Source organism: Durio zibethinus, chromosome 3, assembly GCF_047325235.1.
Source record: "Durio zibethinus cultivar Kanyao isolate XHJ-2024 chromosome 3, ASM4732523v1, whole genome shotgun sequence".
NCBI lineage: Eukaryota > Viridiplantae > Streptophyta > Magnoliopsida > Malvales > Malvaceae > Durio > Durio zibethinus.
The window spans coordinates 36,455,113-36,474,252 of NC_143164.1; the positions used below are offsets into that span (position 1 = coordinate 36,455,113).

Consider the following 19,140-nt stretch of genomic DNA (forward strand, 5'->3'; position numbering starts at 1 on the left):
AAATTATCGGTGGCAGGCAGAGAAATTCCTGCCAAAACAAAACAAGCCATGAAAGCAATGAAGAGGAAGAAGAAGAAGAAAGAACATATGGTCCCAACCATAGCCACGAGGATGCCCAAGGACCGGGGCCAGAATCCATGTAGGCTACTGACACATGGCTGCATTGACTGTCAATACCTTGTAAGGCTGTAGCTGTAGCCTCCCTTGCTAAGTATTTGAACAATTTAGGAGTAGAAAGATACATATACACAAGCCTGTATTTACCAAATTAAGACAAGACAACCGTATACAAGCCTGTATTTACCAAATTAAGACAAAACAACCTTAGAATTAAATTCACCAAGTCCTTTCCACAATAGGACATCCCTTTGTTTTCTGGTCTCCTCCCCTCTTCTTTTATATTTTTGGTTGTAGCCTCTTTCCAAGAACATTGCACCTTACTCTTGTCTCTCAGTCTCTCCCACTGTCTCACTCAATCTTCACCCATCTTTTCTTTTTCCATTTAGACAAAGGGTCTAACTATCTAGAAAAGATGACTCAGGAAGGTGCTCAAAGTGTGAGCCTTGATCTTCTTAAGCAAAAAATGGCCAACTTTGCCAAGGAAAGGGACTGGGATAAGTTTCACAGCCCAAGAAATCTCCTTTTGGCTCTGGTATGTTTTATCTCTCTATATAATCTATAGGATACCCAAGCAAAACTTCATGAGGGTTACCATTTCTCTTTATGTATCATCTTTGAATATCTGCTAGTTACCCGATATAATTTATCGTAATGATTTCTATGACAATGTTGGCTTGCTTAGAGTCAAACTTGACCTTTTTTTGTGATGATTCATTATAGGTTGGTGAAGTGGGAGAACTCTCTGAGATATTTCAGTGGAAAGGAGAGGTCCCAAAAGGATTGCCTGATTGGAAAGAAGAGGAAAAAGTTCACCTGGGCGAAGAGCTTTCTGACGTGCTACTCTACCTTGTCAGGCTCTCTGATATATGTGGCATTGATCTGGGAAAAGCTGCTCTGCGCAAAGTTGAACTTAATGCTATCAAGTATCCAGCCTCAAAGAAATACACCAACAACAATCATGGCACTTCTAAGAGTGATTGATGATCAATTGATGAACCAGAACCACCCATATATGTTTCAATGTGTACTTAAATTTCTTGAGTTTGTGTACTTGTATTTTGCTGGCTGCTTAGGGGGCATGTTGTAGGGTTTTGGATGACTTTGAGTAGGTCTCGGTTAGAATAGAACTTGCATTGCATGCAGACAGGGTAGTAGTAAGGGTGGTACGTTTGGCAGTTATTCGCATAGATTTTGTTACTGTTTGACAGCTGATTCGAATCCTTCTGACAGATATTTTGAGATTTATATATATATATATATATAATTTTTAAGCGCCCTTTTCCATGTATGCCAGGTTGGGCTTAAAATTTCGATGACTTAATTGAATAAAAAATTAAAATTCGTGAATTTAAATATAATTTTTAAGTTTTTTTAAATTTTACATTGAATTTTACTCGTATAAATTAAAATTTGATTTCGGTTCGACACGATTTGAATAAATTATAATAATTAAAATATTATAATTATATAAATATATATGTGATTTCTTAAATTTTTTTTAAGAAAGGATTTTCACGCAAGATAAATTTCTTATTGGAGAAAAAAATCTACATTTCATTCAATCGTTTCATAGAAAATATGTATCACCTCAATTTCTTAAAATCGAGTACTCAGTACCGTGTGTTAACTAGACACGTAAATGAGTCAAGTTGAATTGAATAGTGAAAAGTTTAAATTTGAATTCGATTCACAATTTGAGGTTTGATATTCGGTTCGAACTCGATCAGATTTTATTTTTCAAGCTTGAGTTCGATTTGTGATCAAATTCGAACTACTGGAACTCGTTCGATTAAGTTCGATTAATATGTAAAAATAAGTTCGATTCGTATATTCGATAAGAGTTTGATTATTCATGCTCGAATTTGAACTCGAACTCGGATTCGAAATATTTTATTAATTAAAATAATAAAAATATATTTAAATATAAAAGTTCGATTAGGTTCGCGAGCTATTCGAGTCAGATATAAGAATATTCAAATTCGACTTGATCGATAAATCGAACTACTCAAGCTCGAGTTCGACTTGACAATAATCGAATCAAATTTGAGTTTTTTTCGAATCAAACCCGAATAATTTATGAGTATTAATGTATCATTTATACCTGTAATACTAATAGCGCTTTGTCTGGTCTCAATTTAGCTGTTGGGCTTCTATCATTAAAGGGCTTATCATATATCAGCCTGTGGATTTAAGAGATAACAGTCCAACATTGAAAATATTACTATTCTAACCCTAAATTCTAACTCGAGAGTCGACTCAGAATAAATGGATAACATCTCTCCAGCGGTAAAGCCATTCTTCTTCCTCAACTGGTCTCCTTTCTCTTCCCATTTTCCTTGAGCAAAAGGAAAAAAGAAATTTCCAAACATGTCGTTGCTCAGCCATACCCTTTTTCTCCGACCTTCAATCTACCTCCCTCCACGAAACCCTAATTCACCAATCTTCACTTCCAAACCCAATTTCCACCCCCTCTCTGCCCTCATTAAATCCTCGACACCCCCAACCAAAACCCCCAAATTTACCCCTTTCGCTTCTGTTACTCCTTCCCCGACGATTCCCTGCAAAGCCCCCCAAACCCCAACTCAGTCCCCACTCAACGATTCAACTCGAACCCTTAAAACCCTTTCCTCCTTGGTCTTCTCTGCCACCGTTATCTTCACCAAAATGATCCAAAACTTTGCTCTCAAAACAATCTCCCAGAGCCCTAACGCACTTTCCACCATGGGCCCGCTCTTCTTCGCCTCCTTAAGGGACCGCCCAAGTGGATACCTCAATACGCCGTTGACGGTGGTGGCGGCAGGTTTAGCTAAGTGGCTTGATATCTACGGTGGGGTTTTGTTGATTAGGGTTTTGCTCAGTTGGTTCCCTAACATTCCTTGGGATCAGCAGCCCCTTTCGGCTATTAGGGATCTCTGTGATCCTTATTTGAATCTGTTTAGGAATATAATTCCACCTATTTTCGATACCTTGGATGTTAGTCCCCTTCTGGCTTTCTTTGTTATGGGGGCTCTCGGGGGGATTCTTAGGAACACTAGAAGATTGGCTTGATTGCTTGCAGTTGAGAGAGAGCGAATAAGAAATAATCATTCAAGTTTTAGTGTTAGCTTTTCTATTTTGCGTCTTATGGTATAATTTTGTAATTCATGGACATGGTTGAACATCAGATATATAAATTATGGCAGCTCTGTTTCTGTTCTGTTTATATATATGAATTTATATGGAGGATTGCAAACACCAGTTCTTTTTATTGAACTCTAAGAAAGTATACTCCATTCTTTGATGGAAATTTAGACGAATTTGAAGGTTTTGTAATATATCCAGATTGTGGCTCAACTTGTAAACCTTGAAAACCTGGTAACTTATCAATAGTTTCATCAGCTTCATCTGAAATGGAATGTGATGCAACATGATGTGAATGTCATTAGGCCTAATATAAATTTTTTACAACAGGTAAATACATTTGGATTGAAGCTACTGAAACACGTAATTCTTTTAGCTGCTGAATTGTTTACTGTCCTGGCCAAGGAGCTGTTGGATACTTGGTTCATTGCCATGGGAGCTTTTAAAATTGTATCTGGTATCATGGCTTGGAATGTGGTTCTTTGTTTTTGTTGAATACTGGTAGGGTTTCTCATTATCGATCGAATCTTAATCCTCTTCTTCTGAAAGAACAATTAGCTTGAGTAGGTGGAGCCTTTAGTCATCACTCAGCAGGGTTAATCTTTAGGTTTTTAGTACATAAAGAACAGGTTATTAATCCTTTCAAATAGCATGAGAATCTTGATACCAATCCACCTGGAAACATTCTTGTCTTGTGTATTGTTACTTTCAAATGTTGATGGTTTGCAGCTAAAATTTTATCAACATGGTGGCTTGTGACGTATCACTTGAGCCAATCCTAATCTCAGAATGTTACCAATAAGTTATTTCCGCCAGGATTGTCCTTCAACAAAATATTCACAAACTATTTCGAGTTGATTCACTTCAGGTTTCATTGTTTCAAGTTCATATCGCCTGTAATTTCGATTTTTTTAATTCGGATTAGATTTGGTTTATTGCATAGTTTGCTGAGTTGATTAATGCAAACTAAAGTAGAAACTATGGATAAAACAAGAAATATAAAGTAGAAATTTGATACAAGTGCAGATTTAAATGTACTTAAATATTTAAAGGCATATTGTGCTCATGGAATGAATTACGTAAATAAATAAAAATTGGAAATTAATGGGGGTGTAGTAAGAATTTAAAAAAGGTTAAAGGGTATAAAAAGTTTTTAAACTATAATTAATTTTTTTATATTTTTATATTTGTGTTACAATCAATCAACTTCTTTAATATTTATTTATATCCAAATAAATTCTTATTAGATGAAAAAATTAATATTGTTAATTTTTTTATCAATTAAAATAAATTTTCATATGATATCAATAAAATTAATAAAAATTTATCACATGATGTAATTAATATATAAAAATTAAATAAAATAAAATATTTTATTTTTTTATTTTTGTTGTCTCTCTCTCTCATTTAAAAATTTAATTGATTAATTAAATTTTATCATGTAATTATATTTTATTGGTGTAAAAATTTAATTGAATTGAATTAAAATAAAAAATTTAAAAATTAATTAATTATAGTAAAATATTAAAATTTTAAATAATTAGTAAATTACAATTTAAGTAAATTGCCCCTTACGGCCTTAACCTTTCAAAAATAAAAAAATAAAAATAAAATAGCTACTGCTGGTCTGTTGATGTTTGGTATAATTATCTGGAAAAACCGCATTTCTCATTTGGAGAGGCGTAATAGTCCAGACTCCAGACCTACCCACAGAGTAAAACACCAAAATAGCCAACGCCCATTTCCCCACGAATCTCCATGCTCTCCATCTCAAAGCGACTCCACGCTCTAACCCAATGCCTCCGTTCCACCACCCACCAACTCCGCTTCGCTAGAACCGACGCTGCTTCCTCCAAGCGGCGGTCCAAGGCCTCAGGATTCGCCTTCAAGAAAGCGGAAGAGAAATCCGAGTGGTGGATTGTCGACGGCGAGATGCACGAGATCGGCGATCACGTGCCCCCACGTGAGCGCTTCGTTATCCCCAGGGACAACATCCCAAACAAGCGTCGAAAGCAGCTCAGGGATCAGTTCATGCGCCGCACTCGCCTCGTTATCAAGGAATCGGTTAGCACTAAAAAAAAAAAAAAAAACTACCACCATTCTTATTAATGCAAAATAAACTGAAAACTGCAGCAAATAATATGCCTTTTGTTGCTTTGTTTTGTTTCACTGAAGGAGCATGAGCCATGGTGCAAAAGGTACATGGAATTGTATAATGAGCTTAGAGAGAACTGGGAGAGGTTGTATTGGGATGAGGGTTACTCAAAAAGAATTGCCAAAGATCATGCTAAGTATGAGTCTGCCGAGGATGATGATCAAGATTTTAATCCTTACAGGTTTGTCCTTACTGGTTTCTTCATCATGTTGTTTTAGTTAATCATGAAAAGAAAGTCCTTAGACAAATCAACAAAGTGGTTTCCTTGGCATTATAAATGTTTGATTTCTTGATTATGCCCAACATGAACACCCATACAGAGTTTTGAAGGTTCATGGTTGTCAAGCCTTAATTTGTCTAAGGATTGAACTACAAATGAGATGTCTGATCATAATCCCTTTGTCTTGTGTTTAGGAACAGGCAACCGCATGCTGATCTCATGAAGGTATGACTTTTTAATGACTTGTTGGTGGCTTAATTTGGGATATAATGCTCAATATCAGCATAACTGGCTATCCCATGTTGTACATTGGAACTTTCTCTTTTTATTTCATTTGTTTTGAAATATCTTTCTGCATTATGTAATCTGACTGCAGGACCAAGGTTTTGGGAGGAATAGGCAAGGTGGTACCTCGGAGAAAGTAGATCAACTTCGGGATAAGTTTGAATATGATAGAGAGAAAAGAATGAGAGAGAAAGGTATGTTCAATTATTTCAACTTTCTAGCTAATTTCTGTTTAATACAAAAATTCGATGTTCTAATCTTTCTTCTATTGGATAGATCTAGAGGTGGTAAAAGCTGAATGATCCAATCAACTTGCATAATCTATATGAAAAAAACTCATTCTAATAGAGAAGCAATGACCTTAACATTGGCCCCTGTTCTGAAACTTGAAATAATTGAATTTTGAACCCAAACTCAATTACTGTATGCTTGTAGTGTAAAATGCCGCAAAAGTTGATACGAATTCATAAGACCTATCTAACCCAACTTAAATCGACATAAAAAGCTAGAAACCATAACCTTGCCTTGACCAGAAAGTACCTGATTGCCCCATTACAAGCTCTACATAGATCCTTTGGTCTCAATTTGTCTGAAGGGTCTCCGATGTCCATATTGGTTGAAAAAGCAACTAAAAGTATATTCAATAGTTATTTGAGCTGTTTTATTATTATTTTTCTATGTTTGTTAATGAGGTAGCCAAAGCTTTAGTCCAAGTTTTTATAATAGCCAAATAAACTGAGCTTGAGTATCTCATAGCTTGGTTCCTGTAGACTTGTAAACATATTTGTTTTTATGCCGCTTGAAAACAAGTTTAGTTATGGGTCCCTGACTGCCTTGGATTGTTAAAGAAATTATCATACTAAAGGGGTGCTCAGGAATCTTTTATGTGTTAAAATGCGAATTTGTGTGCCAAATATGCTAAAAAATATATGGCCGATAATCTTTAAGTATTTTGATTTAGATATTTTTATTGATCAAAATCAATTCCTCTCTTTCTGTGAAACAACTTGCCAGTTCTGAGTCTCTTTAGCAAAAGTTTGAAGGAGACTGGTAAAAATCTTGTACTTAGCTCAGCTGAGCTGAGTGTGAACTCTTCCTATAATATTGCCAAATGGGCATTAAACTCTTTGCCAATCGTTTGATGTAGAGTGTTAAGCTGAAGCTACATTTTCTTCACATGACTGCAGATTACTGATCACCATGTTGGAGAGGCTTTTCTTGCTTTAAGGCTCTTCATTAATATGCACTGCCAGTTAGCTGATAAATTGCAGAATGTGATTTACAAATATTTTTACTTACTGTGTGAAATTATATCTTTAATATGCTGAAATTTGGATCCTTTCATTGTATTTTTCTGTAATGTTAGAATGCTGAGTCATACTTTATAGGTTTGTCATAGAAAATTGATGTCATTACTGCATAAACTGGAGCATGAAATGAATTATCCGGGAAACTCTCATATCCAATGGACTTGTAAATAAATTTGAATCATGCTTAACTTTCAGCAATGGTCCAAGAGAACAATAAATTTTAACAGCATGTCATGTAAAATGCATGAGAATTTCATTTATGCATTACATGCAAATATCATCTGGTTTGGATTGTTTTCTGCCAACTTTTCTCTTGTTTGATAATAGTTTAAAATATGTAAAAGCATCATGTTCTCATGGAGCCCCTCATGTACATGTATTTTGCAGCATTTGCACCAATGAATGGACAAAATGCCTTGAACAGCTACGTTACAAACTCCAGGAGCCAGCCGTTCGACACTCAGAGATACTTTTCTGATAGTGACTAACATTATATGATGAATGAAAGGGAAAAATAGGAAGAAGGAAGCAGGAAGCATGAACTAACATGAGAACATTTTTAGCAATTTTTAAAGAATCTCTTTTATTTCTTGCTTGCCCTGGTCACTGTTATAAACAAAGTTATACTGCTTAAAATCCTGGCTACGGATGAGCAGTCCTTGCCTGTCAAATGAGGATGCAAAGGGTTTCCTGCAAATGTATCGAGGAATGTAAGCAATATGGATATTAGTTCATGATTTTGTAGGAGATCTTCACCTTGGAAAAAATTTATATGTGATGTAGTTCTTTCATTCAATGGTTTGTTTAATAAAATTCTGGTAAATTGTGGAAATGCTTGCTGGAATGGCTTGAAATCTCACTGTTATGCTGCTAAGATTAGTGCCAAATTGAGAGATGGAGTTGGTTTTCTATTGCAATAAGACAATTTGTGTTCATGACCTACCATTTTATGAAAGCTTACTTGGGCAGGGCGGTGTGTGTAGATCTAACTACCCCTTGTAATTATAATCCTATTTTAACTATTATTGTTGATTGAACAAGCAAAGGTTCATGTATGAAGGAAGAGAGAAAAAAGAGAAATTATTTGAAGAGATTTTACTTTTAATGATTTTGCTTACAATTTGATTTTAAATTGGTGAATACTATGTAATTAGAAATAACATGGTGATTGGTGAGACAAAGTTTTTGATTAATTGAGATTTGGGAATTGAAATTTGATAATTTTAAATATGACATGAATAATGTGAAAAAATATGTAATATGATTTAAAATTTTAATAAAAATTATATATAAGTATGATAAAAATAAAAAATATATTTCATATTTATATATTGACATAAATTATAATGCAATAATTTTTATATTTATATATATATTAAATGCAAAATTAATATTATATAAATATAGGAATAATTAGATTTTTTCATGTATTTTTTATTTTTATTTTTAAAGTAAAATATATATATATATATATATATATTTGGCTACCTAACACCAAGCAGTACAAGCTGTCAAAATTTCTGTACCGTTGGATGATTAACTGAAGTCAAATCTTAACCATTGCATTCAGCAATCTTTTTAAACTAATTTTGGTCATACCAATGCTTCCATAGTTCCATTTGCAATTTTGCCTTTTTTTTTTTTTTTCAACCAAACTTCAAAAAAAAGTTTCATTGTACATCAATACAAGGTACAATTGAGTAAAGCACAAATATAGGGCTCTGAAGAACAAAAAGGAAAATAGCAGAGATTAGATTCCTCCGGTCCACCAAACGAAAGTCCAAAAACAACACACATTTTTATTGTTGTATATTTATTTCAATCAGGCCGGCGCCAAAACAAACCCCTTCTCTGTCAATTTCTCACAAAAGGAAAGCAAGAAATTTGAAAATTTCGAAATGAAGCGAAAGATCTGAGAGAGCGAAAATGAGTGGGGCGAGGCTCTGCGCATTGCTAGGGGAATTGGGATACGAAGGGGCAGAGAAATTGGATCCCGATAGCTTCGAGTGGCCTTTCCAATACGACGACGCTCGCACCATCCTTGACTGGATCTGCTCCTCCCTCCGCCCATCGAACGTCCTCTCCCTTTCCGAACTCTCCCAGTCAGTTCCCCCCCCCTCTCTCTCTCTCCCCATTTTTGTTTTGCCTAGAAAATAGTGGGAAAAACCCTCGATTTAGGTTACTATTGATGGGATCAATTTAAATGCGTGCAGGTATGAAGAATTTGTACAAGAAGGGAAGCTATTGGAGGTAAATTTTTCATTATTTTGTGTTCTTTGGCTGCAAATTTTGGTGGATATGGCTTTAATGCTAGTGTTTTGTTTGTATAATTATATAGGGGGAAGACTTGGACTTTGCTTATGATAGCATTTCAGCCTTTTCGTCGAGGAGGGACAACCAGGAGGCAGTTTTCGGAGCTGAAGAAGGATTGAAAGATATTAGGTACTCTAATACCTTTTCTCTGTACCTCTCGCTCACTTGAAATCGCGTGATAATTGGTGTTTCCTTAACATTTTTCTGCTATTTAAGGAGGTTAATCATAACACTAACTTGAGCTTAAGCTTGATAACCCTGAAAATGTTTAGCTAGAGATTGGTGTTGGTGTGATAATTTTAGATAGCCTGAATGCATCTTTATTGATGTAACTTTTTCTGAGCGGATTCTATATGTGTACTCCTAGATGCAAAAGATTTGTTCGCATTATATTTCTCGGTGCTTCCTTATAAATGTTTTTTACCAGTATTCACAGCAGTAAGGTGCTTCCAATACTGATGGATTTCTTTTTGTCTTTAGGGATGCAACCGTAGCATATAAAGCCGAAGCCTTAGAGTTGCAGAAACAACTTAGGCATTTACAGTCTCAATTTGATATGCTCACTGGTCAGGCTTCAGCTTTGATTCAAGGCAGACGAGCTCGAGTTGCAGCAACATCTACTGTCAATGGACACCTTACAACCATAGATGATAGCCTCTCAGGAAGGAACTTGCAGGTATGGAATTCTAAGCAATCTCTAATTAGTTTAATTGCTATGATATTTGAAGCATGTTATGTTCAAGTTTGATCAAACTAAGGTGGAATGGTATATCTCTGAGTTGTTGTTTATGCTGTATGACTTTATTTTGCTGAACACAGTATAAATATAAATGAAACCAGAATTTAATGGTAAAAGCTATCTTTTTTCTATTTATTTATTCCTTTCTTTTTGGTGGAAACTGTTTATCTGCTTGAACATTGAAGCACTGGTATTTTTCTTTTGATTTAGATGAATGCGGTTCTTGGGAGGATAGCATCTACAGCACAAGAGCTGGCGCATTATCATTCTGGAGATGGTACTGCTTACTTTTTCATTCTTTTTTTTTTCTTCCATCAGAGATGTTAAATTCTATTTTGGTTCAATCCCTTTGTGTAAGAGGATAAGACTGATTTAGATTTGACTTGGGCTAATGAAGACTGACCTGAACCCATTCTAGTTTATAATCCCCTCTGCGCTTCCCTTTTTCCCATTTGGAAGCCTCTCAGTTTTCATGTTCTATTTTTAATATTAGTCACCTGCTGCTTTACTTGCTATTTGTCTCTGTAAGTTTTGTTTTATATTTAGTTATTTTCCTGGTGAGAAATGAATGTTTCTGCTGGTGCCTTTGTTAGTCCTTAAAAACTATGTCAAATAACAAATAGATATATCAGCCTTAGATAATGCATGCCTGACATTAAGGGAACGGAAGAATGGTTGAAACTTTTCTTAGTTGTATGCTACTTTTTGATGAACTTTTATTCATTATTTATGCATGCAGAGGAAGGCATCTACTTAGCTTACTCTGACTTCCATCCTTACTTGGTTGTTGATTCATCCTGCATAAAGGAGTTAAATCAATGGTTTGCTAAGCAACTAGATACGGTATGATCTGCAAATACTATTTGTATCTCATTTCTTTCTGTTGCAGATTCTTCAATAGTTTTATCATTGGCCTTTAAGAGTATTCTGTCAAGTTCCATAAAGTGTAAAACAAAGGGAAAGCAATTTATCAAAAAAGATTTCCAGGAGGCATAATGAGGAAGAAAAAGAAATCTCTCGCTAAAGAAGAGGAAGAGGAACTAAATGAGCAGTTTAATTAAGCAGATGATATATCATGTAATACCAGATTATTTAGATTATATCCAATCATTTTTTGAAGCAGCTAAACTTTACTATAAGCGTGCACCTGGGAACTCTGCCATATGGATATATGATTATCCATGAGTTTTCTTATATTCTGTAGCAATCATGTTAATTTTAATTCCTCTAATGCATGCAAATGGACACAACTATATGTAGTATGTAGTTGGTGCAACTCACAAAATGAAACATACACATATGCCTTACCATCAGTCTCTTATCTCCATAGGACAATAGAAGTTCTAGTGCCTATTTTAGATTATTATTTTATGGTCACCCGAATACAATGTGTTAAGTTTAAACTTTAAATATGATGTGTCTCTACTTTTCACACATTTAAAGTATGACAAACTAGTGCTGGTTCCCTTCTTGTTTCCAAAGCAAATTTGTCTCTTTTCTGGACACTTGTTGGCTTGAATTTGATGATGCTCAATCGTTCACAATTGTCAGCACAAAAAGTTAATTAAGAAATAAGTCAACGCTTCAGGTCTAATCTGTAGGAGTTCAATTTCTTAATATGCATCATTCAATCTAGAGAGCTGGTCAGAGGGCATGAAAACTGCAATAGTTGGAAGGATTTTTTGCCCTCAGGCTGACGGGCTGTATTCAATCTTCATGCTGGTACTTGTGACAATAATTCATTTTGGCAACTTGTTTTCTTTGAAAGTAATCTGATGTGTGCATTAGAAATGTTAAACCCAAAGTTGTGAGACTTGAATAGCAAAGACAACTAATATGTTAGAACACCTGTCATTGGTCTCCTTTATTAAGGATTGGAGCTGCCCAGGACTGGGCCATAGTGATTTTGATTTGTGATGCCAAGAACCTCAGCTCTCATTTCAGTTTGGTGGGCTACTGTCTCCATGAGGCGTCTTGCTACTTTTCACATCTGTTGTGGGGGTTTGATTTTGAATCATCGGTCATTTTCTGGTGTGAAATTTATGAAATATCATTTGCATTCTTGGTTTTTATCTTCTATAGTTTTATATGTTTTTATGTAACTAAGTAGGTCTAATTTTGCATGCTATGTTTAATTTTCTAGCTATGTGAATAATAAGTGGAAATGTAGCTAGTTAAGTGTTTTTGCCTTGAACAAATACTCCTTCCCTTGTTACATATGAAGACCTCTCTGCTTTTATTTTTTTTTACTTTTGTTGACTCAACTATTAATTGCGCTCAGGTACCTTTTCGGTTAGTTGCTGAAGAGGGAAAATCCAAATGTTCGTGGGTGAGTCTTGATGATGTCTCAAACAGCTTAGTAAGAGGTATTTCTCTTTGTTGCTTTTAGATATAACTCTTTGGTTTCCTTTTAGCAATGGTAATACGGTATGCTTTAGATCCAATGCATAAGTATTTATTTTGTTTATAGTTATGATTCTATTAGCTGCTATATCATAATGTTTATGATTGAATGGAAATTCATAAGAACCTGCTCCCATGTCATCTTTGTTGCTCTTAGATAAAACTTTTGCCTTGTTGTGCCTTTATTCTCTAAATTTCTTTCTCTTTGTCCTTATCTTCTTGCTACTTTTATCTTTACCCATCTCACCAGGAAAATACTGTTATTTCTTAGTATTTATTTGAAATGAGGAAGTAAACTCTTTTCTATTAAAAAAAACTAATGTTAATAATGAGCATCAACTGCTGCTTTTGTACTACCTCTTTGAGTGTTAAAACTTATTAGTATGTCAACATAAAACAGGCAAAAAAGCATTGGACAAACAATAGCAACTGGCTTTGTGCAATGACTTGCTTCATTTTGAAAGAATTGCGGGGTAAATATGTAAATTAAAATCCTACCTTTTTAAACAGTGCCTTAGGTTATTTTCTACTTGAAAATCTTTTAACTTTAATTTCCTATTACAGGATAATATGAATCATTGAGTGCAATTATCTCTGTTTATTTCTAATGTGTGGATTCTTTGTTGTAAATTATTCTCTATGGCACTCTTCTAATGTATTTGGAAGGCTTTTTCATTTTCTTACACATGCTTCTTTGCAAAAGCTTACTAGAGGGAAGACTATGATAGTCTTCTGTTATGTGCTTTGAAAATCATGGCAATTGTTCAAGATATGTATATATTGGCTCATCTGCTAATGATGTTCTTGCAAAGGTATGAAGAAAATGATGCCATGCGCATGTTATATGCTAAAGATAGCAGCATATTGACTTAGCTGGAGTTTCTAAGCAATCAAATTTATCTTGGTGAATTTTCCAGATTACATATCTTTAGTTTTATGTAATAGCACATGCATTGGTGATCTTACATTTTCTGGTGGCAAAAATTTTTACATTTCTCTCTTCTTTGTCTAAATGCAGCAGATTTAGAAAAGTCCCATCATCAACGTGTTTCTGAATTGCAGCGGCTTCGTTCCATGTATGTTTTTTCTTTACAACTTTTTATATATACTCTCTTAATCTTGATTTTTAACTAGCTACTGTTCAATTAATTGAATTATTTGAATGTTAGCGGTGGTTGGAGGAAAGTTTTATTTTGTGGGAGATGGGAGTGTTTTTTTTGCACATTACAATAAAAAGTAGAATGATTATTGCTATGATTATTATCTTTCGCTTGCATTAAGTAAGGTTACATAGAGTTTAAGCAAACAAAGAGATAAAAAAAAGAAAGTTTTCTTGGAACATTTTAGATTTGCTCCTCAATAGCATGTTATATTCCTGTGGCACTGAGGTCTAATTTGGTTCTCTTTATGTGGATTATTATTATTTATTTTTTTTTTTTTTTATGCTTGAAGGCAATATTTTTGGTCCTATTTGAAATAATCTCAAAACTTATAAGTCGTGACACCGTCTGACTACTCAGGAGCTTATTATTTCATGTGGACTGTACAGAATGTTGTTTGATTTGTCTAGTACTTTGGGAGAAGAGAGGGATGGGTGGTCTCTTTTTCTTGTTCTTTATTTTTGAATTTATTGAACGTGATTCGACAGATTTGGAACAAGTGAAAGACAATGGGTAGAAGCCCAGGTTGAGAATGCCAAGCAGCAAGCCATTCTCATGGCAATTAAATCTCAAGTATCATCAGATGAAGCTCATATTCATCTCGATCTTCATTCCCTTAGGTAAGCGTCTACGTTTTGTGTGTGAACTCATTGACCTTTGTATAAGTTTAGCGTCCAAATTTTTGTATTCTTGTTAACCACATTTTACAAGATTCATATTACTGAGGTCAGGTGATAGGCTTTGAAACTTAATGTAGTCATCTTGGTTGTTGCTGGTGCACTAGTAATTAAATTTTAAGCATGTATGTAGACTTAATTATCACTTCATTATCATAAGACTAAGAAATATTCTACTCTTGCAAATGAGCTCTTGAAAAGTCTTCAAATTTCTTAAGACTGTTGGTCATCATCCCAGGAAAGAATTATGAGGAAATACGCCTACTTGTTATATTGTTGCATACTAATATATCATTTTGATTACCAATTTGCAGAAGAAAGCATGCTGAATTGGTGGGAGAACTTTCAAACCTTTATCACAAGGAAGAGAAATTATTATCGGAGGTTTGTTTGTGTATTTTTATTTCCTTTTTTTGCATATCTTGACGCAGCCTAAATCTTCTGCATAAATAGTTGTTCCATGTCAGATCTGTGTTCCCAATGAATAACTTTTGTTGGGACAATTTCACCTGAAATTTTATCTCTTTATTTTTCATTTTCCTGTCAGAGCTGATTCTATATCTTTATTTTCATTTCTGCCTCCCTTTTCCAGACTATTCCAGATCTTTGCTGGGAACTGGCACAGCTCCAGGACACATACATTTTGCAAGGTACAGTACGGTCGCTTTTCTTTTTGAGAATTGAAAGCAGAAGGTAAGCACTTAATTTAATATTATCATGCTGTTAGTACTTGCTGTCAAGTTGATATTGTTGTAAATTTATCTGCTTTTAGGTGATTATGATCTAAAGGTTATGCGCCAAGAGTTCTATATTAGCAGACAAAAAGCGGTATAGTTGGCTACTCTTTACCGGTTTTTATTTCATTATATCTTGTTTAGATTTTTTTTCAGAAAAAGCATAATCATACAAATAGTATAAAGAATGAAGAATTTAAATTTCCTTATTCTAAAACTTTTATGGCCATGGAGCTCTTGCTTCTTAGTTTATTGGATGGTATTATGGCTGCTTATAGATATAATGCATTTAGCTTATGTGAGAAACTGAGAAAAGGCATGTGGAATAATCACCCTTTTACTGCCCCATTAACATAAAAAAATGCTCCTTTGGCATGTCAGTGACATTCAACCATCGCTACTCCAGGTTAGACTTGATGCTTCTTTGTATGAAAACATAATAATTCAGTGAAAATATTGCAAATGGAAAACTTTTCCAGTTAAAGCCTTCATATTTCAGAGCTCACTCTGATTAAATATGTTGGAATATGTTTAATTTGTTACTGTGATCCAAGGACAAGGATGGTCAATTTTTACTAGCATCAAAACAACTTAAAGCAACAATCATGATTTTGTTTCAAGTTGGTCATCTCCCTTCTTTTTTTTCACTCAAGTTATACAAGGCCTTATGAAGCATTTTCAGAGATGCTCGTGAAGTGCAGAAAGTCCAAACTTTAAATTCATCTGCAAATGTTTAACATTCTCAATTTCTTTTTGCAGTTTATTAATCATCTGATCAATCAGCTTGCAAGGCATCAGCTCTTAAAAATAGCTTGTCAATTGGAAAAGAAAAATATGCTTGGAGCATATTCATTGCTTAAAGTTATTGAGTCAGAGCTTCAGGCATACCTGTCAGCAACCAAAGGCCGAGTAGTATGTTGGATCTTCTTGTGTGGTCTGTGTATTATTGTGTGCATCCTTCTTTTACCAGTGTTTTCTTTTGACGTCCAAAGGGACATCAGTTCATCTATCATGTCTAGCCTGCTACGAATTGCATGTCTCTTATTTTTTGCAATTCTACCCATTGCCATTTTATACATTTCTGTTGCGGCTTTTTTGTTTTTTTGGATACATTCCATGTTAATGTCTCTAGCTATTTTTGTGATACATTCCATGTTAGAGATTGAATTGAAATCTCTATTTGTTGGTCATACTGGGTTGATAATCTACAGGCAGGGTTAGTTAATTTTTTACATGTACTGTGTACAAAAAAAAGGTGAAGAGCACTATTGAATCTGAATTATTTAGCACAATTGTGAAGATGGAATTCAAAAAATATGTTTCATTAAAATTCCTCTATGGTCCTTAACTTCTTGGTGAATAAAATCTGTTTTCTTTTCCCCCGTTTTTTATTTAGTATTATTTTCTGTAGAAGGGAGATTAGAACTTGGGACATTCTCCTTGAGTACATTATAGGTGTCATTAACAATGAGGCAAATGCCCAGCCACTTGTTAAAAAAGGCTCTGATATTGAACCTAGAGACCGATTTTGTATCCTTGCCCTTTAAATCCCGGTTCATTACTACATGGGAAGGTATTGTTTCCAGGATAGTGTTTCACAGGTTTGCTTGGAAATCCTCCTATGGGATTTTTTCCTAACATTAAAAAGCTGTTTATTATTTTTTAGGGGCATTGCTTGGCACTAATTCAAGCTGCATCTGAGGTCCAAGAGCAAGGTGCAGTGGATGATCGAGACACTTTTCTTCATGGTGTCAGAGACCTTTTAAGTATCCATTCAAGTAATGTCCCCCCATTGTTATATATTGAAACCTGATTATTGTTTCATACTGGAACTATATGAGATTTATCTTTAGTAAAAGGATTTTGATTTGTGGTTGCTTTTGGCATTTCTTTTAGATGCACAGGCTGGTCTATCAACATATGTATCTGCTCCAGGCATTGTTCAGCAGATATCTGGTCTACATTCAGACTTGATGGCTCTTCAGTCTGATCTTGAGAATTCCCTTCCAGAGGACAGAAATAGATGCATCAATGAGTTGTGAGTTAAGCAAGAGAAGCACCTGGCATGATTTTGAGATGCTTGGAAGAGGAAACAGATATTTCTTGCTATGCAAAATCATAAACCAGCAGAATTATTTTGAGTTTTATAGAAAGAATCGTACTGTATTTCAGCTTAGAGAAAATTGCTAGTATTGCATTTAAGCAAATTCTGAATTAGTGTAGATTCGAGTTTGATGAATTTTGAGTTTTTTCTAAGTCATATCTTTTCTTTATTGTGCCAGGTGCACTCTGATTCAAAGTCTGCAGCAACTATTATTTGCATCTTCGACAACCGCACAACCAATATTGACACCTCGGGTATGTCCTTCAACTGCACATCGGTGTTGATCTTTCCCGTAATTCAAATGATCGAATCCACTTGAAGCATGATCCTGTCTTTATTATAGCCTTGTCATTGGTCTTATTTTTGCATGACAAGTTGATGTGATTTGCTTTGACATTTTGATGCCCTTTTAGCCTTTAATGAAAGAGCTGGATGAAATGGAAAAGATCAACGCTAAACTCTCTGCGGCAGTCGAGGAGGTGACGCTTGAGCATTGCAAGAAGAATGAGGTAATCAGAGTTAAAACAGTTTCACACCATCTCATGGAAGAATTCTTCCTACTCGACATATTTAAGAACATATATCATAACCATTCTGGCGATAGTCTTCGTGTCTGAGTTTCTCATTTGTGGTCTTTATGAATCAATCAATTTTAAGAGTAACTTTCAGATCTTCAGCTTGACAAATATCAACCCAAAGTCATGCATTTTTTATTTTCGTGGCATGCAGATTGTAAAACATCATTCCCAAGAGGTTGGTTTTCAAAGGCGGGTTTTTGTGGACTTCTTCTGCAATCCTGAACGATTGAGGAGCCAGGTTAGGGAATTGACTGCTCGTGTCCGAGCTATGCAAGTTTCCTAGTCCTAAAATCTTGAAAACCTTTTGGTTTGTATTATATAATTATCACATATTTAAAAAATAATAATAATTTGTTATGACTGATTCATTTAGTGTCTCAAAGTTTAACTATTGATTATCACTCATTTAATTAGGAAACAAAAAATTTTTAAGAAAAAAAAAATTCGAAAATTAAGTGCATGTCAAACACATAAAAGATATATTTTTACGCCCAAATAACGGAAAGGAAAAAATAATAATAAATCATTTAAATTAAGTCAAAGTTTATTTTTAAATCCTCTTTTGGGTATATCCCATTCTCTTCTCTTCTCTCCTTTTTGACATTTTGATTTTTTTTTCATTTTTTCTCTCCTAAAGTCTAAAGTTTAAAGCAAATTTCATTCTTCATTGCTCCATCTTAATATTAGGGATGTTAATTTTACTCATATTTGATGAAATTTTTAATTTTTTACTTTAAGATGAGTGTTACATTATGAGTATAGAGATGAAAATGGATATAATTTTAAATTTTATTGGATATGAAGATAGAAATGGATAATGTAATATTCATTTCGTATTCATATTTTATATATATTTATATATATTGAGTATATAGGTTTTTAATTAAATAATATAAATTATTATTTAAAATTAATTAAAATTAATGTATTTTTATTGAAAAATATTATATTAATATATTTTTATAAAAATTTACTTAAATAGATAAGATAAAAGTAAAAAAATTAAAAAAAATTAAATTTTAGTTTTTTGTTAAAAGTTATGGGTGTAGGAGTATTCATATTCGTTAAATATCTATAAAGATGAAAATAAAGATAAATTTAAAATATACATTAATTATGAGTATAATATAAAAATTTAGGGATGGAAACGGAGAATAATCTACCTTATCGGATGAAAAAGTGATCAAAACCAAAAGAAAAAGCTGTCCGGTGTTTTCAAGTT

At 34.1% G+C, this 19,140-nt stretch overlaps 4 protein-coding genes across 8 annotated transcripts; all 4 read left to right on the forward strand.

The window, feature by feature from the left end:
- Window positions 1–371: 371 nt before the first annotated feature.
- Window positions 372–1,267, forward strand: LOC111283907 (uncharacterized). Its single transcript, XM_022872578.2, has 2 exons — window positions 372–652; window positions 841–1,267. The coding sequence occupies exons 1-2, from the start codon at window positions 533–535 to the stop codon at window positions 1,099–1,101; spliced, it is 381 nt and encodes a 126-aa protein (XP_022728313.1). The 5' UTR covers window positions 372–532; the 3' UTR covers window positions 1,102–1,267.
- Window positions 1,268–2,377: 1,110 nt separating this feature from the next.
- Window positions 2,378–3,322, forward strand: LOC111283462 (ylmG homolog protein 1-2, chloroplastic-like). Its single transcript, XM_022872042.2, has one exon. The coding sequence runs from the start codon at window positions 2,488–2,490 to the stop codon at window positions 3,166–3,168; it is 681 nt and encodes a 226-aa protein (XP_022727777.2). The 5' UTR covers window positions 2,378–2,487; the 3' UTR covers window positions 3,169–3,322.
- A 1,574-nt stretch (window positions 3,323–4,896) lies between these two features.
- On the forward strand, window positions 4,897–8,042 carry LOC111283920 (uncharacterized). Of its 3 annotated transcripts, none has more exons than XM_022872604.2 (5): window positions 4,897–5,304; window positions 5,416–5,576; window positions 5,810–5,840; window positions 5,992–6,094; window positions 7,088–7,223. In XM_022872604.2, exons 1-5 carry the CDS (start codon window positions 4,999–5,001, stop codon window positions 7,093–7,095), a joined length of 609 nt encoding a protein of 202 aa, XP_022728339.2. In that variant the 5' UTR covers window positions 4,897–4,998; the 3' UTR covers window positions 7,096–7,223. The 3 variants fall into 3 exon arrangements, with proteins under 3 accessions (XP_022728339.2, XP_022728338.2, XP_022728337.2); XM_022872603.2 differs by lacking the exon at window positions 7,088–7,223 and adding an exon at window positions 7,598–8,042 and having other exon boundaries at window positions 4,898–5,304; window positions 5,816–5,840; XM_022872602.2 differs by lacking the exon at window positions 7,088–7,223 and adding an exon at window positions 7,598–8,042 and having other exon boundaries at window positions 4,901–5,304.
- Window positions 8,043–8,819: 777 nt separating this feature from the next.
- Window positions 8,820–18,286, forward strand: AUG3 (HAUS augmin-like complex subunit). 3 transcript variants are annotated; one of them, XM_022871986.2, is made up of 18 exons: window positions 8,820–9,312; window positions 9,424–9,460; window positions 9,549–9,652; window positions 10,004–10,199; window positions 10,473–10,539; window positions 11,002–11,105; window positions 12,544–12,628; window positions 13,687–13,741; window positions 14,314–14,445; window positions 14,817–14,886; window positions 15,095–15,152; window positions 15,275–15,330; window positions 15,996–16,148; window positions 16,903–17,014; window positions 17,133–17,274; window positions 17,519–17,594; window positions 17,754–17,849; window positions 18,070–18,286. In XM_022871986.2, the coding sequence occupies exons 1-18, from the start codon at window positions 9,137–9,139 to the stop codon at window positions 18,199–18,201; spliced, it is 1,851 nt and encodes a 616-aa protein (XP_022727721.2). In that variant the 5' UTR covers window positions 8,820–9,136; the 3' UTR covers window positions 18,202–18,286. The 3 variants fall into 3 exon arrangements, 2 of the variants coding, with proteins under 2 accessions (XP_022727721.2, XP_022727720.2); XM_022871985.2 differs by having other exon boundaries at window positions 8,876–9,312; window positions 13,684–13,741; XR_016341067.1 differs by lacking the exons at window positions 17,754–17,849; window positions 18,070–18,286 and having other exon boundaries at window positions 8,876–9,312; window positions 13,684–13,741; window positions 17,133–17,394.
- The last annotated feature ends 854 nt before the right edge of the window (window positions 18,287–19,140 follow it).